The sequence below is a fragment of the Diospyros lotus genome, chromosome 10 (assembly GCF_014633365.1).
Source record: "Diospyros lotus cultivar Yz01 chromosome 10, ASM1463336v1, whole genome shotgun sequence".
In the NCBI taxonomy this organism is placed as follows: Eukaryota; Viridiplantae; Streptophyta; class Magnoliopsida; order Ericales; family Ebenaceae; genus Diospyros; species Diospyros lotus.
In genome coordinates, this window is record NC_068347.1 from 31,752,850 (window position 1) to 31,774,571 (window position 21,722).

Sequence of the window (21,722 nt, forward strand, 5' to 3'; positions counted from 1 at the left end):
AGTAGTTGCGACACCCCCCCCCCCCCGCCCCTCTCTGTCTCTCTGTCAATATATATATATATATATATCAGATACATTGGTGTCACTGTTGACTGTCCTCAGTGGCCTGGTTACAGAATGGTTTCAAGAAAGGCAAATTTGAAGCTAAAGCAAAGCACCCACAAAGATATATAGTCTTTATTTCCAAAAAGCCCTCTCTCTCTTTCTCTCTATCCCTCTCTCTCGATATGCTAATACCCACAATTCAAGAACAGGGCCAAGGACACCACCGACCGCCTTCGCTTTATCCACTGCTTGTTCATCAATTTTGAACATTGAATTTTGGGGCAAAGTCTATGGAACCTTCGGTTCTTGATGGTATAATCAACCGATTGCTCCAAGTTCGGGGTAAACCAGGGAAGCAAGTGCAGCTCTCCGAGTCTGAGATTAAGCAGCTTTGTATCCGGTCCAAGGAAATCTTATTGCAACAGCCTAATCTCTTGGAGCTTGAGGCGCCCATCAAGATTTGTGGTGTGTGTTCCCTTCCGTCCTTAGCTTTAATTTAGGATAACGGTCTGGCTCAATTTTGAATGTTATGAAATGGGTTTGGTTTGAAATTGATCATCCTCAAGTGGGTTTGCTTTAGTTTTTGATGGATTTGATATGGGCTTTGTTGGTTGTGGTTGTTATGAAGCCGGTTTGCTCAGCTTTTTGTTGTTCTGAAGTGGGTTCGTTTTATCTCAATAGGCGCTCAGTTTTTGAGTTTGATTAGTGCAACTATAATGCTCACAAGGATTAATTGTGTTTCTGAAATGCATTTTAATTCAGTGCTAGGTGTAGAAACTAAAATTCACATTTCATGGAAGTGTTGTTTTGTAGTTTCCAAATGAGCGTTGATAAATTTCTTATTTTGAAGTGCATCCACAACTATGTTTTGAGATTGGCGTGGGATATCTCGTATTGCAAAGTTATTTTGAAGTGTGGTTTGATTCGACTTGTTTATGTTGCATTCTCTTTGTTTTTTTATTTGTGATGCAAATCTCTCTGTTTCTCTCCTAACAAAAAAAAAAAAAATGCAAAAGCAAAATTTTGAGATATACAGTAGTTTGGAACTCTTCTATAATAAGGCCATGGTTTTGAGATTGGCATGGGATACCATGGATCGATTAGCAGAGTTTTTGTAATCAAATTCAACAGTTAGTGGAATCAAGTCCTAATTTTTAGGTGTAAGGGAAAATGATAGAGGAATGTATCCCAAACTAGGGTATATAAACTCTATATATATCACACTATATTACAATGGAGAATAATTTATATTTACAATAGATTAGTTTCCTAATATATACAAAGTTTCCTAATTCTCTTGGCACTTCCCCTCAAGCTGGAGCATAGATACCATGCATTGCCAGCTTGGAACAAATAGCACTCATTTTAGTTCCACTCAATGAATTAGTTAAAACTTCCGCTAATGATCGGTCATTCTCACATAATACTCTCAATAATCTTTTGTTGGACTTGCTCTCAAATGAAATGACAATCCACCTCAATGTGTACACTCCAATAGCTCAAACTTTCTTAGGTCAACTACTATACCTTGGGTAGAAACAATGAACACTAAGAAAAGCTCTTGGGCTGATATGGAATGGTGGCATCCTAAATTTTCTGATTCTAAAATTTCTAGGGATGATTTGGCATGAGGTTGATTATTGACCAAGGCTTTTGACTGTAAATTATTGAGGTGTTTTTAAATTTTTAAATCAACAAAGCCCCTAAAATTTCACCAAGAAAATCTTGTAACCATAAACCCGTTTCTTTGAGTAAAATAGAAAACATACAAACACTAACTTACAAAATCAGCCTTAAAACCAACTACCAACAGAAAGAAATACATAGCCAAAAAATTACAGTTTAAGAAAATCCTGAACTGCTAAACCCAGAACAAACTCATAAATGAATTAGTATCTATACTTACTAAGTTTTATAAAAGGAGTGGAGATTTGGAGGGGAATTTGTAGGGTTTTAGTTTCAAGTTTTCCAAACAAGACAAGGCCAATACAAGAATAAATGACAGATCTTATGCAAAAAACGTACTTGCTCACACAATAATGGAAATATGTATATATACTGGTAGAGAGAGATGGGAGGTGGATGTGATGTACCCATCAAGCCAAGAAAGGAGAAGAAACAAAAAAAGTTAATATTGTTAACACACAAAATTAAGTTCTCCTTCCATTTCCATTCCATTTGTTCTCCCCCAATTTTGGGGATACAAAAATTGGGTTTTTGAGGAGAATGATTCAAATTGTTGTCCCTCCCAACTAAGAGAACCCCCTTCCATCAATTTCCATTTCATCCCCCTTCTCGCAAACACACTGTTAAATGGAAATGGATGGGAACACTTTCCATCCAAAGCTCTATTTTTAATCTCCCATAATTGGGGGCGAATTGATGGAAACCTTACTTTTGTATTTTGACAACATTATTAACTTCAATTGTTTTTTAAAAGTTCAAATTTGCCCTTGACTTAGTCACACTCTTATCTTTTCATTAAAAGTTATAATGGTCATTTGTTGTTTAATACACTTGCCTTCCATCCATTTCTATTGGTCTCCCAAATGCAAGGAGAAACATTTTCCAGTACTTTCTGTTGTTGCTCAACTACAACAATAAATTTATAGATAGAAAACTATCTTAGGATGACTTACGTGTGGCTTATCCGAACAATGGGTGACTCTCCTGGGGTGGAGTGATAGTGATGGGTGACTCTCTAGGGGAGAAATGGCAGCGATGGGTGACTCCTCCGAGCGATGAATGACTCTTCTGAGCGATGGATAACTTGCTTGGAAAGAAGATCAGTTAGGGGTGCGGGTGAGAATCCCCGCACAGATCCTCTAATGCTTAAATGAGCCTCTTGTGAAAGTAGAATGCTTAAATGCAAGAAGGAAATATAAGTGTGAGAGATTGCATACCGAATGGGGAGGAAGACCCCCTTATTTATAGCGATGGAAGAGGCTATCGGGTGGCGGGTGACTCGATCTTTTTAGCGAGAACCTCAGAGGTGGTTTTTGCCGAGTCTCTCGGACGTGTTGGCGCGCGGGTGCGAGCACGTGGGAGCGCAGGAGCGGGTGCTGGCACGTGTTCGTGTCACCCCCTGGTGACCCCCACTTGGGGGTGTTAATGGCATTGGCACGCGCAGGTGTGAGTGGATGTGGATGCGAGCACCGGCGAACGCCGCCTGCACAGGCATAGGTAAGCGGGCGCGAACATGCGGGCGTAGCACCCCCGAGTGACCCTTACTGGGGGTGTGGTACCCCCACTCAAGGGTGCTATGCTGTCGCGCCCGTTTGGTCAACCGCGAGCATGCTCGCGGGGGGTGGGGCCCCCTTTACCTTGCGGCAACGTGGCCCTGAGGGGGGATGACCCCCTGCCTTGTGGCCACATGGCATGGCCAGGGCGAGGGCCCCTGCCTGGCCGCACCACCCCCAAATGCATGTCACTCGAGGGTGCGGCCTTCTGCCACTCTCAAGTGACCCCCACTCGAGGGTGGCTGCCACCCCGAGTGACCCCACCCAGGGGAACCCGGGACTGCTTCAGGCCACCATGTGGCACTTCCTCTTCTTTTTGATTTCTTTTTTATTTTTGTATTACTCCAATATTTTGCTAGGGGTAACACTTTCCATCCCCTTATTCTTCCAAATGAGGAGAAAATATTTTACTTTCCAATCTAGTCATTTCCTTTCCTTTCCATTACTAAATATCTCCCCAAAAATTATGTTTCTTGAACACATTGATAAGACAACTGAACCATTAGATGGGTGTTTAACAATTTTATACTAGTAAGAGACTGTGATTGTTAAGGCTGTGTGTTACTTATAGGGCATAGAGATTTTGCAGTAGACCTTTTATCTTTTGAGATGCATGACTTTGACAACATTTTGGAGATAGATTGACTAGCCACATACCATGTTCCCACTCTGACATAGCAGTATAAATATCTCTTTGGTGATTGTTGCACTTTATATTTCCTCGTGCCTCACTAAATTTCCCTTGCTGCTGTTGCACCCGAAGCAAAAAAGTTGTTCTTGCTTGGCATGTCTTTGAATAGGCGCGCTTGCACTGTCAAGTTATATTGTGCACCTTAGGTGATATAGCATCTCACTACTTGATAGATGGTTTGTCTTTGCTTCAATTCTTTGATGTTTTGAGGACCTTCTCTCAGTCGGTATTTATAGGCCTCGAAGAAGCCCTACAATTTCAAATCCCCTAATTTCTATCCACTCTTCACTTCTCCACATATGATTTCTTACATGAGTTCATCCATCTCCAGAGGCTTCCTTATTCGGGAGTTCCTCCGCATTTCTTCGTAAATCAGGTTGCTCTCACATGATTCTACACTTTTTGGATTACAAATTTGTGTGGATCCCTCATCTCCCACAATCGCTCTTTACTCCAAATTTGTATGGATCAAAAGTCGTTCCTTTGTGCACAATTGCTACACGGAATAAAATGAATTAATTAGTTTTGTTTTGTTTTTGTATGCAAATATATATATATATATATTTGTATAATGAGACTTGATTAAGATACCTATGGCTAATGGGACCACCCCTTGCTTATCGACAACCTCATGGCGATGAAAAGAAAGCCTAGTGGCTAGTGAAAGGCCATCCATAAATGGAAGGTGAAAGGCCATCCCCCTCTACATCCCTAGAGAAGAAGTTGCAGTGGGAGATGTGACATCTCTTTCATTCAAAGAAGACTAAGGCAATCTCGAAACAAAAATGAAAATGTCATAATATCAATTCGATTAAGTCAGACTTCCCCTATCTCTTAGCTGCTTGAACTCTTCAATCTGTAAAAACGTACCAGAGAAGAGTAAGGGTTTATCTTTTTTTGCCGGATCGATCACTCAAGATCTTTGGTCTCTACCTGTACCTGATGAAAAAAAAATGGGATCACTTCTTATGGACTCGTTGAGAATGATTGCGATTTAATTAATGGCCTATTAGAAGTAGAAAACACTCTGGTGGGATCCTCATGGACAGAAAAAGATTGCATCAGTTTGATAATGATTGAGGGATATTGCTTCATTGGCCCGATCCAAGGAATCCCTTAGATATAATGCAAAACGAATTTTGTTTTATCCTTGATCAGATATTTCTCTATGAAAAATAGGAATCGAAGTTTGAAGAAGGGGAATGAGCCCTTAACCCACAATAGATAGAGGAGGATTTATTCAATCACATAGTTTGGGCTCCTAGAATATGGTGCCCTTGGATCGAAAGGCCCAGTGAATTAGGATTTTCCAATTGATCCAGGTCATTTTGGGGCAAGCGAATCATTTATGATGAAGAGGATGAGCTTCAAGAGAATGAGTTCTTCTTTCTTTTTTGATTACCTTCCTCGCGTATGTGTAAGACCAAATCCATTCAATTTCTAAAAAGGATTACTAATCCTTAACTTTTCGAGGAATCCTTCATAAGTGGTTGTGAATGACTGGTTTTTTCAATCTTTTCAATCTATGTTTCGTAGGAGCAAGTCAAAAAAATTGAGAAATAGAATTATCTGATTTGATTCGTTCTCAATAGTCATGAGATGATCATATTAGGTTGATCCTTTTGTTGACGGATGCTCCTATTATACTCGTAGTCTCTGAAGGATGAGAACTGACCATATAGCATCTACATTGAGAATTCAAGTATTGTATACATTATTAGTCCGATCTATTGTAGGAACTACCTATAATAACGAACTTGCAAAATGGATTTATTTATCATAAAGAGATTCGTTGTTCCTGACTTTGCTTCACCTTAATTGTTATTTGATCAAGTAAACATTCTATCTTGGTCTGAGTGGGGATAGCATTTCTCTTCTACATGTCCATGGAGTTTTGAAAAATCCAAACATCTCAGAGATAGATAGAGAGGTAGGAATTATTGAACGAACTGCACTCCTTTGCAAACGTTAAGAGTCCATTGATGAGAAGGGGTTGGGGAAAGCTTTATTGGGTGTTCTTTTAGTGGTTTTAGTACCCACGAGACTATTAATAGTACCATTTTTAGAGAATGTTAATAAATTTCAAAATCCATTTTTGTCATCTAGTAGCGACAACCGTCTTTTTGATTGGTATGGCAGTGGCCCTTTGGTTGGGTATTGGTGCAACATTACCAATTGATAAATCCCTAACCTTGGGTCTTTTTCAAATTGATTTATCAATTGTGAAATAAACTATTATGATGTGTGTATCTAGGGAATAATCGCTTCAAAGTGAATTCTTCCTTCCAAAGAATCAAGAGAAAAAGAAAGAATCAGAATTGATCGATATATTTATCGAAACAAATGAAAAGGAAACGAAAGATGAAAGATAAATCATGGATCAACTAAGCCTTCTCAGGGACTTGCTTAAGAATAAGAAAAAGAAACCTCATGTAAATACCATGGAATAAGGTTTGAACCTATTCATGGAGATTTCGTAAATATTCCATTCCAAAAACAGAAAGTTTGAAACAATTGGGATTTTTTTTGGAAATTGAATGCAGTTACTCGTGGCTACGAACCACGGTGTCATGGGTTCGAATCCCTCCTTGCCCACAACCGGCCCAAAAAGGAAGGACCTTTCTCTGTAGGGGTAGGAAAATCATGATCGGGATAGTGGACCAAAAGCTATAGGAACTTAGATGATGGCCTCACTTTACTTTTTATTTATTATTTATCATTGATGGTGGAATCATTACACACAGTATGCCTGGCCCATCAGCATATCCTTTTGTTTTACGGCCCGTAACTCTTCCTCCGCCAGACTTGGACAGAATAGCAGAGCAAGTACAAGGATTAGTAGCATAACAAAAATGCCTTCCTTGTCATTAATATGTTTGCTTGCAGTAATTGCGGCCTCTAGGGAGAATTGATGACTGCATCTTTAATGCATTGCTAGTACTAGTACATATACAAATTCTTAATTAGTTAGTTGTAAATAGCCCCAGGGTAATGGGACGAAGGATTATTCTGGACCTACACTAAGTATTGACGGTGATTCTCAAATATTGTAGAGCAGAATGTGATATGATGAGATAGAATGCAATAGAAACAAAGACAAGGAAGGGTTACCTATTCTTAACGGTCAAAGTGAGCTCTTTTTTGGTTATATACGAAAGATTAATAGAAGCTCATGTGAATGAAATTGATGGAGTAACAAACATGTAATTACTGGAAAAACAAATCTAGGAAAATAGGTAAAGAAAGAGTAAGAAAAACTTTATGAGATTATATATGTGAGTTACAAGAGTCTTATCAAAGATAAGACCATACGAAAATAACTAGTGAATTAGAATATATTTAATCGACCAATATACACTACAACAAAATAAAGTTTTTGATGCATATATGATAATTTTCTCAGTTGCTGAGTCTCAAATTCTACCCTTAGCTAAATTTATTATGTTTAGCAAAAATATATTTATTGAATGATAAATCTATCACAAAAAATATATATCAATTGATACATCTATTGCAAAGGAAAAAAAAAACCGATATTTTTGCTATAAATATAGTCATTTGACCCATTAAAATATCATCAATAATTTTATTAGCAACTACTTTTTTGAAATAAAGACTTAATATTTTGTTATATATATATTGTTGTTTTTCTAGTCAAAATTTTGTTAACCACTTTGTATATATGTCTCCGGCATCAAAATATCATATGTTAAGGTGGCGTGTTATGATTTTGTATGACAAGAAATACTCTTTTTATCTCTTTTTGATTGCCCCCTCATTTATCAGTGCCTTTTAGTCTTCATCTTTTCTACATTTGGCTTTGAAAATTTTCAACCAAGAAATTAAAATATGGGTCAGTTCACAAAAAATGGTAACAACTTTTTTCGTGCAAGGAGTAATGTCATGTACTGCCCTATGATTGTGCCAACCTTGTGGAATAGGCTGCCCTTCATTTGCCCTTCATTAATTTGCTCACCATCATTTGCTTTGGTGCCTTGATCTATTCTTGTTCAAGGACTTAAACAGGTTTATATGCTCTGGAAGTGAATTTTGTATCCAATACTGGTCCTTGATTTCCTCTTACAGGAATTTAGTATCCAGTACTGAATAAATGAGAGAAATAAGTTGGACTCCTAAAGGAATTATGACAACTGTCTATTGACTGTATTGCTTTTTTGTTGTTTCACTTTTTAAGGGCATACAATTATGTTAGTCCATTTTTTTTCATAGATTCTTTTTTTTTTTCCAGGAGATATTCATGGTCAATATTCTGATCTTCTAAGGCTTTTTGAATATGGTGGGCTGCCTCCTAAATCTAATTACTTATTCTTGGGGGATTATGTGGATCGCGGAAAGCAAAGCCTTGAAACAATATGCCTTCTCCTTGCATACAAGATAAGATATCCAGAAAATTTTTTCCTTTTGAGGGGGAACCATGAATGTGCTTCTGTAAACCGTATATATGGATTTTATGATGAGTGCAAGCGAAGATTTAATGTCAGACTCTGGAAGGTCTTCACAGATTGTTTTAACTGTCTGCCTGTGGCAGCTCTCATCGATGAAAAGATACTCTGCATGCATGGGGGACTCTCACCTGACCTCCAAGATTTGGACCAAATCAGGAATTTGCAGCGTCCAACTGATGTGCCAGAAACAGGTTTACTATGTGATCTGCTCTGGTCAGATCCAAGTAAGGATGTTAAAGGGTGGGGGATGAATGATCGGGGAGTTTCCTACACTTTTGGTGCTGATAAAGTGACAGAGTTTCTTCAGAAGCATGATTTTGACCTTATTTGTCGTGCTCACCAGGTTTGAACTGTATTAAGATTATTGATAGCAACATTCGATCTCTCAGGTCGTCTGATGGGTATTTATCATCCTGCAGGTTGTGGAAGATGGATATGAGTTCTTTGCTGATAGACAACTTGTAACCATATTTTCAGCTCCCAATTACTGTGGAGAGTTTGATAATGCTGGTGCAATGATGAGTGTGGATGAAACTTTGATGTGTTCCTTTCAAATATTGAAGCCTGCAGAGAAAAGGCCAAAGTTTGGGTTTGGAAGTACAACTACAGCTAAATCAGGACCACCCCCGACAAAGACAAAGGTAATCATCTAATGTTGACTGGTATTGTATTGGAAACTATAGCTTTTGTTTTCTCTGAATATTGTTGGTTTTGGACAAAGGGGTGGATATAGACTGTCTTGTTTTGATGGTAAACAAAACCTCCCATTCTTAAAACATAGTGATAGAGAAGAAAGAATTCAAAATTCAGATTTGCAGGATTTAGCCTTTTGAGTTTAGTTACCAAGGAATTTTGATTTAGCATTTTGATTTCTTTTGTGTCTCGGAGACTCACCTTTTGTTAATTGAAGATAGAGAGGATTTGTTCATGATCTCTCTTTCTCCCTTTTGCTCTACACCACCTAGCCATGGGTTTAGTTCTATTTCCCCCCTGTCCCAATGGATGTAAACTCGGTTCATCCTCAAGTAGGGACTTGTCTCTGTGTGGCACATTGCTAATTTAAAATGTCATTTATTACTTTGAAAAAGACACTAAAATTTATTGGCATGGATGAGAAGAAAAATACGGGAAGACTAATGGAAATTGCAGTATAACTAGTTTGAACCAGTGAGAAACAATTTTTACCCACATGCCAACATAAGCAACTGGAAATCACTATGATATAATGAGCCAGATCATCGTGGATATTATCAACACTGATGGAAAAAGTTTTTTTTTTTCCAATATACAAGTATACATAGCTTAAAAATCATGTAAGAGAGAATAGTTAGAGCAAAAATGTATTATTAACATGTACATATCACTTTTTTCACTAAACAGGCTCTTAGGACTATCATCAAGACCTTTAAAAGCTCCATCTTGCTTGTAGCTTAATCTGTCTTAGAGTTCTTTCAAAGTTACTGCACCATATTGCTGAGGTACATGCATCGCATGCAGCATTTTTCAGGTATATTGCTAGTTTACCAAAATTGTGATTTTTTATATCTGTTTGAACATATCTAAATATCTCTGAATCTGTTGGCTATAAATAGCAAACTTCAATTTCTGTTTTATAATGCAGTTTCCCATGCCATGACATGCCTCTTTGGTGTCAGACAGAGGCTGTCCAATGTATATTCCTAATCACACACATCATCTCATCATTCTTCTTGTCTTTTGGAGAATTTGACTTATTTTTTATTATGCCAATTCAGCATTTTTGGACATTGATCCTTGTGCATTGTTTTTTTGTGTGCATGCCCCGTGTGGTCTAGAGACACAAATGTCTCTTCCTACTTCACAGCTGCTTTACTGCTTCTTAATTAATCCTCACTTCTTTTCTTTCTTTGTTTCTTCCTTTTCGGCAGTCATTCCTTGGTGCAAAAGTATGATAAATTAGTTCATCTGGTTGAAATTTATGGCGGGAAAGTTTATTCTGCTTGTGCTTAGAGGACTCGGGTTTACCACCAGAAGGGAAAGACAAAAAAAGGCTGGGAAACTTTTCTGCAAGGAGTTTGTATGTCTTACTTCCTCTGATGTAAGAAGGGGGATGATATATTTTTTTCCTTGTGGTTTTCTTTTCGTTGTATTTCTTTTTCTTTGTTTTCCGGTTGCAACACAAGCTGCCATAATACCGGATTTGGGATTGCTCCCTCTACAAGGGATTGTTGGTCCGTTGATATATATTTTAATCAGCAAACAACATATTAAAGGTGACTTTACGAACATCCTTGGAAGCTGTCATCCCATTGAGTTTGTAGACTGCATTCATGATCTCGGCAAGTCCTAGAGTTTCCCACGGCATTTCCAAGGTGAGTACTGCATATTTCCATACTGTTGAGGGTCGATACCTATGTTATGATGAGTAGAACTGCCAGTGAATTGGCAATGGTATTACAAGTATAACCTTGATCAAGAAGGGTCTAGGTATTGGGTAGAAACCCTTTGTCTTGTTGTGAGCTAACAATGCTCAACGAGATTGTGTCATATTCTGTGGGGCAAAGTGATTGTTGAAGCCTCTTAGATGTGCAAGTTTTACTCGGTTTTGCAGTTTCTGTGGATGATTGATTATACTGGGAAACACACCTGTGTTGCTTGAAATTCGTGAAGTAGTAATCCAAGTGTAAACTTCCTTGAGGGGAACAAACAGGATAATTTCTCCTACTTCTACTTAGGCAAGGTCGGTTACATGAATTGTAGACCTATTTGAGTGTTTTACAATTGGTTAGTGGTATCAAGATGGATGTAGAATTCTTCTGCTCTCTGCGCTTCTGGATTTAGGGTTTAGTGAGTTAGGGAATCCCTGAAATTCATTAGGTCCTGGGAGTTTGTTCGTCCTGTCTCTCCTGGTTTGGGGGAAGTTTGAGCAGGTAAATGGCACCATTTCAGAATGCTAAACCAGAATTCATCATCCCGCTAGAGTGGTGATCTGGGCAGTTTCAAAGCTTGCAAATTGAAGGCTCTCTTGTTAGCTGAAACTGAAAGAGACCTTGAAAGGTTGAAGAAGAAAGATGTGGATTGACGTATAGACAAGATTGTTAATATCAGAATTAACTGGCAATTATTAAGCTCCAAATAAGACAAACAAAACAAGGTCTTTCTTCATGCATGCACCACTTCTGTGTTTCAATTCTTCATCTCCTTTACATGTTTCACTTTCTCTTATTTGTCGTGTTTAAATTATTATAATGATTCAGGTGATAAGTATAAGATTACGGTTTCAAACCCACCCTTATGATACTTTTTAATTAAAGAGTTTTATAGAATTAGTATGGTCCCTCTTAATCAAGTCAATCAAAATCTATAAATTTTCATTAAAAACAAAAAGTAATATTTTATCTCGTTTATCAAATAAACGTATAAAAAAATTTGCTTAGGGCATTTCAACTCTAATTACAAAGGAAAAAAAAATAGAGGATCAAATATTTTGGAGTAGCAAAAGCTCTGGTGTGAGAATAGTTTTGAGTTGAATTAAGTTTTAAATTATAGAAGCATCAAGTGAGATTATTTTTTGGGGTGTGACAATTATCATTTAAATAGAGTTTTACTCTGTCCATAAGTGCATGTCAGTGTGCATGAATTTATAAAGGATTAGTTAGGTGAAACTTAGAAAAAAAACACAAAACCGACTTTTTGACAGTCTTTTCAATTGGGTTTTAGGCTTTCCTCTGTTTGACAATGCTTGATGTAGAATTTTTGAAAAGTTGTAGATTTTTTAAAAGAACTGTCCACTGCCTGTGTAACTTTTTTGCCTGATTCATCCAACCTTCATCCACAGACTTTCTCAAGAACCCTAGAATGAGTGTCTATTATGGTAGTATACTGATATTAAGTCGTTCACATTCTTTTGTTTGTTGGGTTAGAAACTTTTAATTCACCACAAGGTGATAGTAAATCTGGGTGGTCAGCTCACCTGAGGGATATCCTGTTATTTCAGGACATAAGATGGTGAAAGGAGAGAAAAAAAATCCCAGTGGGAGGAGGTTCCATATATGGCCCAAACGCAATGGTACCACTTCCTAGCAATTGTGACTGGAATTTTAGCAAAGAACACTCTCGGAGCCTTCACTTCTGCTTATCAAATGGCATGTGGCTCTGATTTTGAGCAGCAAAGAGGTGTCTTCCATGGGCCTTGGTGTCCTCTCCATCATGTCTTAACAAAATTTAAAGGTAAAAGAGTTAATATCGTCATTCATGGCTAATTGAAAGTTATTCACAATAGATTGAAACGTAAAGAGATTGAATATCAGATGGACCCTAGAAAACCTAGCGGTATGGGCACAATAAGGATTGAGCAATACTCATTCTGGATACTAAAATACCCTAAAAAGAAACTCAAAAGAATGGAGCCTTGGAGGATTAGACTATAACTTATGACAATTAAACTCCCTTTGCTCAAACATGAAAGTTCCTCACTTTGCGAGAGTTGAAGACTAATTTTTTCGAATCTTTAGGAAGAAAATGACTGCCCGATTCAACATAACCTCACACCCAAAGTAGCTGACAGAAAAGGACAAGACAACAACATAATGGAAAGTAACATATAGACCGAACCAAATTTTCAATCAAAATCTTGGCCCTCCAAGCAGAACAATGGTTTGAATTCAATCATCTCTAAAAACATAACTATAAGGTATGGTCATTCAACCAACACCCCTGAATTTGCATGGCAGTATAGCACAGAAAGAGCAAAGCTTTTGAACCTCAGAAATTCAACATAATATGGGGCAGTAGGCACTGCAAAATGACTAATTCGTTAATTCCAAAGCATACCATTAGATTTAGCTTCAAAGGAACAAAATCATATACCTAAGAGAGAGATTATACCCATTCAACCTATTGGATAATATGTATTCAGTAGTTATATCATCAGTGTCGTAACCATGCCCAAACCAGGGAAGCATCATGACAATAAGGAGCCGAAGACTCCCCATAATTTGGAGTTGGCCAAGCCAAGAGCTCCGGTATCAGCATTCCCGGTTGCCAAGTTGTTTATTTAGTAGGTATGTATTTTTGCGGCTGTCATAAACGGAACCTAAGTCCAAACTTAAAGCATTATTTTAAGTCACACGAGCAGTTTACATGGAAACCCTCCACAGAATAGAAAGGGTCTAGTTGGCGCGGTCTCGCAGCACTTCAAGATCCATCTCTGTTGGATCAGTGGCCTGAATCTCATAATGGATGCCATCGAGCTCCCGCCTGAACCTGTCCTTGGATGTAGCATACAGCATCTTGGCACGGATGCGAGATACAGAAGGAGACCTGAAACATATAGTTACATCACCACACAGTTGGCTGGGGTAAACCATATGAAAATGGAGATGTCACTGACAAAGCAGCAGAAAATGGTTTCTATTTTCATATCTCCAATTTTCTACAAAATCTCCAAGTTTTATTTTCCATAAAAGATTTAGAAGACACGTTCAAATGTTGAATGCAAGAACTATTTTCCATAGAAAACTGAAACACGCGTCAGCAATCGAAGAGCTTGATTCCCCCTGCTGTACCAATAAAGCTGTGTTAAATAAAACTGTCATTTCCAAATTCAGAAAAACAAAGTGCTTACAGTATCTGTACAAGAAAAGCTTCAAAGAGCAAGGCAATTTAATGGCCTAGACTTCATAGGGTTGAATTTGCGGCTGGAGGGGAGAGAGAGAGAGAGAGAGAGAGAGAGATCAAGCATAGCAAACTGCTATTAACAGACCTTGAATTCACAGGGTCCAATTAGGGGAAAAACTGAATTCTATATACATATCCACAGCTCACTAGCTCAGCTTTCATTACACAGTGTGTGTGTGTGTGTGAGAGAGAGAGAGAGAGAGAGAGAGTTCAATTCCCTAAGGCTTTGTTCTCCCATTGCGGACTTATTGGGAAAGGACAGACACAGCCCATCCTGCACCCACCACCGAAGATGGAGGAACCAGTGATGAAGGGACAGATCTAGGATGGGTATAAACAAAAGGAGAGGGAAGGGGGAGACAGTGGCGATGAATGAAGGGGTTTTTTTCATCAGGTTGCAAGATGGAGATGAATGGGGGGTAAAAGATTTGGAAAATCACATTTCCTACAGCTGAAAATTAGTAAGGAAATTTTGAAAAACTCATTTTAAGTGTTTCCTAATTTCAGTTTAACCTTAGAAAATTGGAAAACTGAGTTTTCTATTTTCTATTTAGAAAATTTTGTATGTAAAAAGTTTCTAATTATCCATTTTCTGTGAAGTTTTTGGAAGCCTGGGGCTGTTTTCCAAAACTGACAAGGCCCAATAGGCACTAGAGTGACTAGAGGAGAAAGAGGGGGGGTGCAAAAAGTAAAAACATGAGAAGTACCCAAGAGCAGAGGAAAGAAATTAGCAAAATTAGTTTGATCTTTTCAGAAAGTGATGAGCAAAAATTGTAGATAGGAAACATAAATAAGCAAACCTTCATCTCTTGTCCATTTAGAGGTAGTGGCTTTACAAGTAGAGCAAGGTAACACCGCAATCTCAGAAGTTGAGCCAAAGACACAGAACACTCTGCACAAGCTGCAATAGTGTTCAAGCCAAATGAACCCTACACCTATGCGACCAGCAAGCTGTAGCAAGCATTGTGCAAACCAGCGTGTGTCTCACCACATGTGAGCCATAACAAGCTCGTGCTTAAACCCCCTACAACATGTAGTAGTTGCCATCTAATTTTTTGCGTCCTTTTGATGGTCCACACAATCAAAACTTGTTTATAAACCTAAAAGGTATACTCTGGCAACAAACAAGATACAACCAAAATCGAATATTAAACGTATAGGGCTTAGCTTAAATAAAAAGAAGACTGTATCTCCAGGTATAAAAAAAATTTCCCACTTACCCCGGTCTTGGGATCTTAGCGTACCTGATCAATTTTCCTGAACTTTAGAAAAGTATATTTAATTTGTACCAGTAAATACTCAAAACAGGTATGCATATGCATGTACATATGAAGTGTGTAAACATAAAAGGATATTGCCAAAAATCTCAAAAAAGGTAAAGCTATCCTGCATGATTAACACAGCATGAAAATGGACAAGTGAAGGAAATATTTCCCTGTCTTTGTGAGCAACTACCATACATATTGCACTTGCACATATCAAATACATACTTGCTTTGCAGTCAAACAAGTTGAACATTTTCTTAAACATTAGGCCAACTAAACATTATAAGCACCAAACCATCTCTAAATCCAGAAAATGATGTTGCAACAAAAATTAACCTTGAAACTTGCAATACGGGCCAGTAAATGAAACAGACCATGGTAGATGTCAATGATGAAGATGACAAATCCACAATACAGATCAGTACAGAAGAATAACAGCAGCTTTTGCATGTTCAAACAATGAGGGAGAAAAGGACCATCAAATGATGCTCTGAGTGCATGCAACATAAAGGATTGGGCATCATTTATGAAAACCATGATGTAGAGAGGAAGCAGTACTTTCCCCCACAACATGCTCATTAGGACAAACCACGAATTAAAGAATGGAAAGCTAAGCTAGATGGCAATCACAACAAGGGAACAGAATTATTCCTACAGCATCAGAAGAAGAAATATTAAGATAGATTAGTTATGGATATAGAATGCAATATCTGATGCTGCAATAAAATGATTCATACGAGAAAAGAACCTCAAGTATATATGATGGCCTCACAACAATGTAATGACAAACAGACAATATGAATTAAGCATTTGTAAAAAGAAAATTACCATGCAATGAAAAAGATTTTGCTCTTCTGACAGTTCTCAGAAGTCACAAAATCAAAGTCATAGACTGCGTATCGGCAATCATTCTCGGGCAAAGAAGCAGTAAAATCATCATAACTCTCAGCTGGACCTCCAGTCTTCTCAACAACCACCTCTTTTTTCTTCTCATCAATCTTAAAGATCACATATCGGTGTGCCTTCTTCCTCTGCAACTCCATATATGTGCCCTTGCTATGGTCGGCAACACCCATGCCAGATGATGCATTTGTCTGAAATCAAATAAAAACATCAAATGCTTGCTCCAATGACACCATACACAAAACTTAGAAGGAAAAAGAAAAGTGTATATATACTCACATGCATTAAAATCAGTCCTTATATAACAGAAACATCCAAAAGCCACAATTGTCTTAACAGATGTTAAAATGAAAACCGAAAACAGGCAAACATTAAGGAGTTATAAATTATCGAAATTGAATAATGAAATATTCAGTGCTTTTTCCCTTCTGCAGAATTCATCTTTCAAAGGATCAAGAAAATTTCAAAAAGAAAATAAAAAATAAGAAGAAACAGTTTATGATTCTTCAAAAATAAACAACAGGCAGTATAAAGTTTCTTAAAACTTCTTCCAGTACCTTGTTTTGACTCTTGAAAGTAATTTGCTAAAGTAAATAGGATCCTTAACGCGTAAAGACTCTTTAGCATATTCCTTTCCTTGACCATCTCCCAAAGCACCGAAAAGAGAAGGGACACTAAATGGGATAATCTATGTAGAACTTCACTCCAATTTAACAAATTCGCATCAAGTATATATCCATCTACACCCTTATAAAGCTCCATCACAAACCCCATCTGGTAATTCCCCAAGCAAAAAGCATTTCCCTTTTGACGGTAAATCATGCCCATTCTTAAAATTCCGGTACAAACACCCAGGAATATCTCAACTGTTCTACCTAGTAAAATCACGAGTTACAAACCTGCCACTAGGATCGACCCTAGTGAAGTGCACAAGACAAAGAACCAAGAACGATTCGAATCAAAACCTAAAGCTAAAAATACAGCCCAATTCTACCTCCATATGTACATACACGAACTACCAGAAAAACCTATGCATTAAATACGGCTATGTCTCACAATCGAACTCTCTCGAAATCCAATAGCACAAGCCGAAAGTGGAAGATCTAAGCTAAATTCACTCCGGACAACTGTAATAAAAATACTGTCCATAAATCAGATGATGCAGAATCTATACATGCATGAATCGAAATAACAGAAATCGAAGTGATGAACCGAAGATTAAAGGAGGACTTACCCCTTTGAAAGACATAGTTGAAGCTGATCAGAAATCCAAAGGGAGAATCTGAGAGAGAGAGAGAGAGAGAGAGAGCACGGTCTTATGGAGAGGAAAGTGGGATAAAAGGCAGCCACCAAATAGAGAATTCAGAATTGATTTGATTTCGGAAATAAATTATGAATATAATATACATATATATATATATATTTACGAGGATGCCCTAGTTATGTTTATACATATATGTTTTGAGTATAGTGATTGAAATTAATAAAATAATTAAATTTTATTCAAAATTATAAATAATAAGAAAATAATTTTAGATATCTATACTATTGTTGTTACAAGATACAATAACTAAATTTGTTGGTTTTAGAAAATAATCCAGCAGAGTCTGATGAGAAAATTAGGAGTAAGATTTATACCGACAAGTGGCATTAGTAATTGTTTGGTTGAAAAATAGCTTAATTCGTTGCCCGAGAGAGTAGAATACACAAGACTAGACTCAATATGCTGTTTGTGAGAGCAAGATAAATGCATTGGGTCTTTGAATGGGTAAGGGTCCAAAGAGTTTTTAGGAGAATAGGTCCCCAAACACTATGACTTTTTGGCTGGCTCAGTCTTCGAATGGATAGGCTTTGAGAAAGTTGAAAAATTTTCAAGAGGTGTTACGCCTTACTATCTCTAGATAAGTCTTCGGGATGTTTATAGCACAAGAACAGTCAGAAGCACGTGAGGAACTCTCTCGTGATGGCCCTCTGATTCCAAAGTCAGAAAATGTCATGATGCTAAAGGTAGAATAGGTATGGAGTATGCATGTGGGAGTCTTCAAAAGTATGGTTTTGGATGGGTGTTTTTGAATGGATTTAGATTTGAAGTGTTAAATCTGGGTCTTTGAATGCTATATCTAGATCCTGAATGTGTGAACCTATGGGGTATTTATAAACTTCGATGGCTAGGCCACGTGGCAAGACAGGACACGTGGCATGTTTGGGTGGATCGACTATTTGAGCAAAAAGTTTACAGATAAGGTTGAAGAACTTGAAGATACCTTCGAGGATGGGATGCCTCGAAAAGTATCCTTGGGATAAGACTTCCCCAAAGACCTTGAAAACTTTTCATGTCTTTGGGATACAAGGGCCAACTTAGAAAACTCTTCAAGGTCAAAATCTTGTAGGCATTTCAAGGGACTTTGACCTTGAATACTCATCGGAGTCATCGAATGACTATGCCCATTAATATCTCGAAGACACTTTAGAATCATTTAGTGATTGTGCTCGAAAGACTTTTCGAGCTTCTTTGATACTTTTTTAGGTTTTGGTAGATTTTGCTGAATTATCCTACAACAACTATTATGTAAAAAAAAAAAGTATTTTGGTATTACGAAACCCTAATTAATAAAGCAAGTTTTTAAAATATTCTTTTTATATTTTGTTTGAAAAATAAAAATAAATTATACTAATAAAATATAGATTCATAATTATCAAATTATAACATACATAAATTTATCACCACACTAATCACTAATTTTAATATTTATTTAAATTTTACTTTAAAATATAAAAATTAAATTATAATTATCAATTATCATCAACTAAATTTGTATTTAACATTGTCATTATTATAGAACCACATTAAACCCCCTATAACACCATCTAAGTTAGTCACAGCTTGTTGAATTTATAGGCCGGGCCGGTCCTCTTATGGGGACAGCCCGACACAGCCCAAAAGCCCAATTCTAAGCGGGTCGGCCCACGTGGGCCCTTGACAGGGCAACCGTTATTTGTTAATTATAGTTTATGCTTTTTTTATTGAGACATATTTTCATTTTTATATATTTTAATTAATGATGGCTACAATTGTATGTTCACTTATCTTTCAATGTGTAATAATCAAAAGTTAAAATAATAATTTTTAATAATTGAGATAAAAAAATTTAATGTTTTTAGATATTAGAGATCAAAAATTATATTTTTATTTGTTAAGAAATCATAACAAATTAGTCAATTCATTCAAATACACGCGTTAATATTCCATCATCAATAAAAATAGGGGCGTTCATATACGTGTTAATGTTCTGTTATGATAAGAATTTAAAATAATTATTTTTAATAATTAAAATACTGAATTTTTATATTTTATATGTCAGGAATTAAATACCATATTTTAATTATTGAGATGGCATCATTTGTATTAAGCTATGATTTTAACACAATAAAAGAACACATGATTATTAAAGAAAATTTGAACAAGCAAGTTGACTTTAAAAAACTTTGATAAACTAATAAGTATGAATTCAAACAATAATAATAATTAATATGGGAGCTCAAAGAATTGATTTTGGCCATCTTTGATCTGTCCAAGAAAATGTTTAATCTTTTTAGAGAATGTAAAGTTATCTGCATTGAACAACATAATGTTTATTCGACACGAACAAAATGAGAGAGGGAGCATGGGCTCTAGCATGGACCCTACCCTTTCCTCAAACACTCTCCTTATATGCTCGTGTCAAGTAAACTCAACACATGCAAGAGTACAAATATGAAATCTTTCCACTTGCGTTCTCTCACAATATTCATGCATGGACAAATGGTGTAAAAGCTATTAAATTTTGTATTAAAGTATAAAAAAGTTATTGAATTTCAATTTATAGTCAAAATAACTAATTTTAATTTAATATATAATTTCATAATTATAGTTAATTATGGTTAAAAGAGACTAACGAAATGCCGACGCTTTTGTATTTTAGTACAAAGTTTAATGATCTTTTTTGTATTTTTATGCAAAATTAAATGACCTTTTTATACTTTTGTGCATAGTTTAGTGATTATTTATACTATTTAAGTGTCTATATCTTTAGTTATGTTAACATCCTTTCAATATTTTTTAACGACAATTGATGATAGTTATAAAAATTATATACAAAATTAAATTTTAGTGACTTCTTTTGTACTTTAATACAAAATGCAGTGATCAGTTAAACTATTTAGTCATTCATGCATTTAAAAAAATAAAAAATAATGTTAATTATTACTATAATCATAACGATTAAATCATAATAAATATATTTTATTTTTAATATTCAAATAATCTTATTGTTTGACTATTAATGTACATCTTTTAAAACATTTATTCTCAATTATCCTTTTGGTTAATGTCAAAGATCAAATGGAGATGGTGTTTGGCTAAGCAGTTTGACTGCTTATAAGTTGTTTATGCAAATTACAAGTTATGTAGTATTTTTTTCTTAAGTGTTTAGTAACACTAATTAGCTTAAAAGTTATGTAATTTAAACGCTACTACAATAGCGTTTGAAAAAAGCTTGTGCCCTCCAACTTTTACAAAAGAGAAATTCTATTCACAACCATAAAATTGCTTTCCACAATTGTCTCCCGCCAAAATTCACTAACATTTTATAAATTTTCTATTTTACCCTCAACAATCCCACACCACACCCATTTCTCTCTCTCACACCCATCTACCTGAATATACACACAAACACATCTCTCTCACACACATCTATCTGAATATACACACACATATATACACGAATGCACACACATAAACACATCTCTCTCACACACATCTATATGAATATACACACATATATACATGAATACACACACACAAACACATCTCTGTATATATATATACACACAGACCGTGGCCATGGCAGCTACAGCCAACCATGGCCACGGCCATCTTCCGCGGCTGACTGCGACTGCGATGCCACCATTGTCGCTGGATAACCCCTGAGGGGGGTCAGAGGCCATGAAGGTTGCCCCCGAACCCCAGATATACAAACACACACACACGATATATATATACACACACCTCTCTCTCTCTCTCTCTCTCTATATATATATATATATATACACACACACACACGAATGATTGCGGTCATGGAACACTTCCTCGACCCCAGTAGTCAAGGAACGCTCTGTTCCCCAACCTTTGGGCTCGAGGAATGCTGTGTTCCCCGAAAGCCAGCTTTCGGGGGCGTTCCCCGACCCCAGAGGTTGGGGAAGTTTTTTTTTTTTAATTATTTTTCTTATTATAATAAAATAAAATAAAAATACAAATAAATAAATTCTTTTTAAAAAGATACATATATCTTATTAGTTGAATTTATTTAATAAATAAATTAGTTAATTCTTTTAAAAAGATACATCTATCTTTAAATAAATTAAATTAGTTAATTCTTTTTAAAAATAAATTCAACTAATTTTTAAAGAGATATAT

The 21,722-nt window shown here is 36.5% G+C and overlaps 2 protein-coding genes across 3 annotated transcripts; one reads left to right on the forward strand and one right to left on the reverse strand.

Moving 5' to 3' along the window:
- Window positions 1-82: 82 nt before the first annotated feature.
- On the forward strand, window positions 83-10,724 carry LOC127811417 (serine/threonine-protein phosphatase PP1 isozyme 2-like). Of its 2 annotated transcripts, XM_052351274.1 has the most exons (5): window positions 83-510; window positions 8,225-8,784; window positions 8,861-9,082; window positions 9,822-9,948; window positions 10,349-10,724. In XM_052351274.1, exons 1-4 carry the CDS (start codon window positions 336-338, stop codon window positions 9,873-9,875), a joined length of 1,011 nt encoding a protein of 336 aa, XP_052207234.1. In that variant the 5' UTR covers window positions 83-335; the 3' UTR covers window positions 9,876-9,948; window positions 10,349-10,724. The 2 variants fall into 2 exon arrangements, with proteins under 2 accessions (XP_052207234.1, XP_052207235.1); XM_052351275.1 differs by lacking the exon at window positions 9,822-9,948 and having other exon boundaries at window positions 85-510.
- Window positions 10,725-13,225: 2,501 nt separating this feature from the next.
- On the reverse strand, window positions 13,226-17,642 carry LOC127811418 (actin-depolymerizing factor). The gene is made up of 3 exons (XM_052351276.1): window positions 17,502-17,642; window positions 16,193-16,458; window positions 13,226-13,742 (listed from the first exon to the last, which is right to left on the reverse strand). Exons 1-3 carry the CDS (start codon window positions 17,514-17,516, stop codon window positions 13,592-13,594), a joined length of 432 nt encoding a protein of 143 aa, XP_052207236.1. The 5' UTR covers window positions 17,517-17,642; the 3' UTR covers window positions 13,226-13,591.
- Between the last annotated feature and the right edge of the window lie 4,080 nt (window positions 17,643-21,722).